Source organism: Verticillium alfalfae, genomic scaffold (genome assembly GCF_000150825.1).
Source record: "Verticillium alfalfae VaMs.102 supercont1.1 genomic scaffold, whole genome shotgun sequence".
Taxonomy (NCBI): domain Eukaryota; kingdom Fungi; phylum Ascomycota; class Sordariomycetes; order Glomerellales; family Plectosphaerellaceae; genus Verticillium; species Verticillium alfalfae.
In genome coordinates this window covers 691,029-696,198 of record NW_003315038.1, presented here as the reverse complement: position 1 = coordinate 696,198, position 5,170 = coordinate 691,029, and the positions used below count along the sequence as shown (strand labels likewise).

General features: G+C 56.8%; 1 protein-coding gene across 1 annotated transcript; it reads left to right on the top strand.

The window, feature by feature from the left end:
* Positions 1-1,803: 1,803 nt before the first annotated feature.
* On the top strand, positions 1,804-3,950 carry VDBG_00230 (conserved hypothetical protein; the record flags this gene model as incomplete). Its single annotated transcript, XM_003008503.1, has 4 exons — positions 1,804-2,318; positions 2,637-3,130; positions 3,254-3,328; positions 3,388-3,950. 4 exons carry the CDS (start codon positions 1,804-1,806, stop codon positions 3,948-3,950), a joined length of 1,647 nt encoding a protein of 548 aa, XP_003008549.1.
* Positions 3,951-5,170: the final 1,220 nt, after the last annotated feature.

Here is a 5,170-nt window from a genome sequence, read left to right as displayed (position 1 = left end):
AGAAGGCGCCGATTTACGGCAACCAATCTGCAGTGGGCGGGAGGGCAGTTTGGGTGTCCGCGAGCTCTCTGAAACCAACCTCGGCGGGCTGCTTGAGGGAAGGGGGTGGAACGCGCTTGCGCTCTTGAATCAGGCTCGAGGCTTCAGTCTCGCCATATCCTGGCCAGGTGGGGACCGAATCTCTCTCAGCACTCCGAAGCAAGGCTTACCCTTCGTGGACTGACGTCGAGACAACCACTGCCACTTTCCCAAGAACATCTGCCATCTTGTCACCCCTGGTCTTGGCCTGGCCATCTCTGGTCAACACGGGCCAGGCTCTATGTCTCGCCGCGCCGCGCTGCTCGCCGCAGTCAATCGTCTGGTCCCATGCCACCATGGTACTGCATTAGCCATTCAGCCGGGCGGGGGGAGACTGGACGGCCGCTCTCTCACTCACACTCATGTGTGTGTGTGTGTGTGCCTTTCAGCGATCTCGAGACGAAGTAACGCTGGCAGGTCAGCCGCCCGCAGTGCGCACAACGTCTCCGTGTGAACAGAGGGTGCGTGTTGTCTCGCAAGAAGCAATGGTAAAAACAAATAAGGCAGACAAGCAGCGCACAGATGACTCGGCGTGTGCTTTGCCTGCCATGATTCGGAGCAGAGATCTGATATGCTGCAAGCGTGTCGCCAAACCCTCATCCATGTACCGGGTGCCCCCCATACGACCCCATCACGACAAGGTCCATCACTGCGCCAGAGGCCCTGCCCCGTGCATGCCCTGCACGCCTCGTCGGATCCTGCCTCGACTTTTCTCCGCAAGGAACAGCGGCCCCCCCTCGGTATTGCTCCCACCTCCGTCATTCTAAAAACAGGGGGTTCCTGAGCAATGGTCCTTGCGGCTTGTTGCCTTTCAGACTGTGGCATCCTTGATGGGCGGTCTGACACTTTCCAGATGTAGGACGCCTCTGGTCGATCGACCCCCCGCATACCGTCGTCTGGCGCACCCTCGAATTTCTACATTATAACATCCTGCCTCGTGGAACCTGGGGTCGCCAAGTCCTACCTTTCTCTCTCAACTCATCAAGTGACACTCCTTCACGTTGAGACCTTCTCTCCTTACCAGGTACACATACTCATTCCGAGCGATATCCCATCACTTCAACACACCGGCACTTCGACCACGGCACTTCCTTTTTGATCTCTCCTCGCGGATCGACCCGAACTACACCCGTCCTTCCACCACCATCCTCCGCTCTACATCGCGCATAGACCGTCTTGGGTCTGGAGCCTTCGGAGAACTACCCGCCTACCCGTATCTCTCTGCCCCTTTGGGTCAACAACGAAGTCCGCCCAACTGAGTGATTTGTCTGGCTGCATACACGGTCAAATCGAGCACTAGCCGTTGTCTCTCTTTCCCTCTTCCTCCCTTTCTCCCGCCATCTCGAAGGGACATCTGACTTGGTCCTTTTCACGAGGCCCGTTCGCCAGCCCCTTCTTCTTCCTCCTCGAGTTAGCTCTTCGAAGAGGTCGAGGACGCCCCTACCCGGCTCAGGGGATCTCCATCTAGGCAATCAGTCCCTTGGACTTGCGTACCGCCCCTGGCCGTCCAACCGCCGCTCCTTCAGCAGTCCAGTCCAGCGTTTTGTCACTCGCTTGCGTCTGCCCACCAGACCGCGGTCCCACCCACCCAGAAAGACACCACGTTCTCAGCAACCCGCAGCCCTTCCAATGCTAGTTACCAGGCATATTGATACCGAATCGAGCCACTGGTCCTTCAACAAGTTTGAGACCACCTCTCAGAAGCCATCTCGCAGTTCCTCACGCATGTCTAACCACCTCGACGCACCATTGTCTACGCAACCTGGCTGGCAGGGACAGTATTCATACTTGGCTCCCGAAAGCAGCATCTTCTCCCAACCGTACGAAGCCAGAAATGAGAGCGCGGGTGCTTCGCAGCCGCGATCTACCGCTGGTGGGCCTGGCCAGCTGGACGTCTCTGTGAAGCTGGATGCAAGCTCACCCGAAGCCCATCAGAAGAGTCCAGAGGCCCTATCACCAGTCATCAAGCAACGATCTCCCTCCGTGGAGCAGCCGGGACAACACCATCTCGAGGCCTCGACACCAAGAACAGCAACGGCTCCAGCAAATGAGCCACACTCGATGGCTCAGGACACCTCCAGCTTTCCAATGGCATCGGCGCAAGCAGCCTCTGCGGTCCAAACGGACCAAGAGCCAGTGAGCTCGTCGGTCCCGATCGCCAGCGAGGAAGAGACTGTCCTCCTGAAGGAAGAAGATGATGATGTCTTCGACGATGATGACATGGATGGCGACGAGAATCCGTCAGGCCAGCCACAGACCGCAGCAGAGAGGACTGCCCAACGGAGGAAGATGAAGCGTTTCCGGTAAGCAACTATAATACCAACTGCATGCACAGTAGTCGTGGCCAGCTCCTAACACCAAGCAGTCTTACCCACCAGCAGACTCGTTTTCTGATGAGCGAGTTCGCAAAGCAGCCGCATCCCTGACGCAGCCCACAGGGAACGCTTGTCCCGAGAAATCCCTGGCCTGAGCCCACGACAGGTCCAAGTTTGGTTCCAGAACCGGTATGAAAACACGCCTGCCCTTGGACCTTGACCCCTTTCACTGACCTCTGTCAGCCGTGCCAAGATCAAGCGACTTACGGCAGATGATCGTGACCGCATGATCAAAATGCGAGCTGTGCCTGACGACTTTGACAACGTGCAGGCTCTTCACTCACCATACGGCGCGGTCCATGCGCTCGGGGCCCCAATGGCTTCACCTGTTGAGTTCGGCTCCTCTGCATACAGCGACCACATGATGAGACCTTTGATGGTGGACGTGCGACGAAGCGAGGCAGAGGACCACATGTCGCCAACCGGTCTGAGCCCAGCTTTTGGAAACATCGGTTTCAGCGCCTCGGCTTCTTTAAGCAACTCTGATATACTATCTCCCATGTCCCCTACGGTCCACGATCACCGATACGGATACAGCAGTCACCTCTCGCCCACGAGTGCCGGGCACAGACCAACCAATGCCTTTGGTCGACAGACCAGCCTAGACCAGTCCATGATGCATGGCCGACAACACGCTCGTCGCTTCAACCGCTCCATCTTCGCGAGACGCTGTCAAGGTCACGGTCCGACAATTTGCAGTCACCTCTCCGATCCGGCATGTCATGGAAAGGAGACTCGATAGATTATACTACCTAGCCGGTGGCAGTACTAGCCACAGATGAGCGGTCGTCAACAATCAGTCTACCAGCCGGAACAACTAAGTAGCGGCTCCTCAGGCTCCAGCGGCATCGGCTACGACTCGGCCTCGTATTCCAGTGAGCTTCTTGTTGTATCTGATAACTGTTGTAGTGTTACATCTAACGCCGCCACGTAGCCCACGCTTCTCAGTCTCCGCCAAACATCAACTACGCCAGCTACCAACCCTCCAGCTTGCAGTCCACTCCAGAACAGACTGCGGAAACAGAGCTCCTCGGCGACATTCCCCTGGGCTCGATCTTCGCAACCAGTATAGATCCTCCTCGCTCACTCTGCCAGCAGCCGCGACCTCTCCTCCGCACATCGCACTTCAGCGGCACCTCTGCACCGAGCTACACAGCCAGCTACCCCTCCGCACCCCTGACTGCACCCATGGACTTTGCACTTCCCCGCACTCCCGGCAGCGCAAGCACCGGCCCCCGATCGGGTGTCCACGACTACTCGATGCCTCAGATGAGCGCACCCATCGCGCCTCCACATGATTTTGCCCAGGCATTCCAAGGCGCCAGCGTCAGGACCCCAATGCGAGACACTTTCACTGGTGGTCACCAGGTGACCGAGCACCGCAGCGATTACGGCACAGATTTCGGTTCTGGATCGGCCTTGAAGAGGAAGCGAAGCTTCACCATGCCTGGAGGCGGGCCAGCTTCTCGGCCCGGAGCATACGGCAACTCGACCTGAGTGAAGAACATCTGAGCGAGCTATGGGCGAATCAAAAATTTGAGACGAACGCGAGACCATGGTCGAAAGTTCTTGTTGTCTATTCAACTTCACTTCTACAACTGCACATATTTACACCCGCTTTGGACCTGTGCCATTATTCATTTTTTGGGTTTTCAGGGAGGGATTTTTTCTTGTGGATATACGGATTTGGCAACATAGCCGGATGGCTATTCTGGGCGGCATGGTTCTCGGGGGGTGGGCCCCCTTTTCCATTTGGCTTTGCGGGATCTTTTAGGATCAAGCCCAGCCCTGCACTGCATTTTTACCTTGTTTGTCGATTTGCCGCAGAGCATGGCCAGCCGCAAGAAGAGCGTTGCTTTATGCTTGGAGTTTTGAAGGATGGGGTCGAAGGAGACATGGGACGGGATAAGGGGTGGCAGGCCAACGAAAACGGGACATGGAAGCGCTTCTGTTGCAGAATCTCCACTTGGGCTTGCGTACCAATTCTTCTCCTTCGTTCTGTTTCTCTTGCCTCTTGAACATGTTGTTTTCCTGCGAGCTCTGCATGTGGACTATCATGAGCCAGATGGTCGACGAGCGATACGGGACCGGAATCAGGAGAGAGAACTGGCAAGGGAATCCGTCGCATTCGAGAAAGGCGACAAGCAAACAACGTTGACTGGACGGACCATCGCGGCGCCGGAGAGACCCTACGTCGAGATGCTGTACATAGGTATGGTGCTCGCTCAGGGCCGCCTCGGCATGACCTTCCTTGCCTGTCCCCGCCATTCATCGCGTGCGTGCATGCGCACGGGGAGGCTGGGCAAAGTAAGAATTCTATCGCTATTGTGAATATGCAACCTCCTCTTGTTGTTCTTCTTTCTCTTCATTTCCTCGCCCCCTGCCTGCCTGCTTGACTGTCATGGCCTCAAATTTGCTTTTCCACATCCCTTGCTGCAAAAGCTGCAGGGCCAGAGGCTCGTGACTCGCAATGTGTCGGTCGGCATGGAAGATGTGTCAGGGCCCGCAGGACGCTACCTCTGATCGTGACCAGTTCTTCAGGGTGCAGTGCAGGACCGAAAATGACTTATTGACAAGACGGCGCTGGCTGGCAGGCCGGCGTGCCTATGTTTGGGCAGACGTCGACTCGACTTGAGTCGCGAGATGAAGGCAGCGAGGGGTGAAAGAAGTGACGTTTGCGGCGGTTGCGGTTGCGCATGATGTCCGGGTGTTCGTGT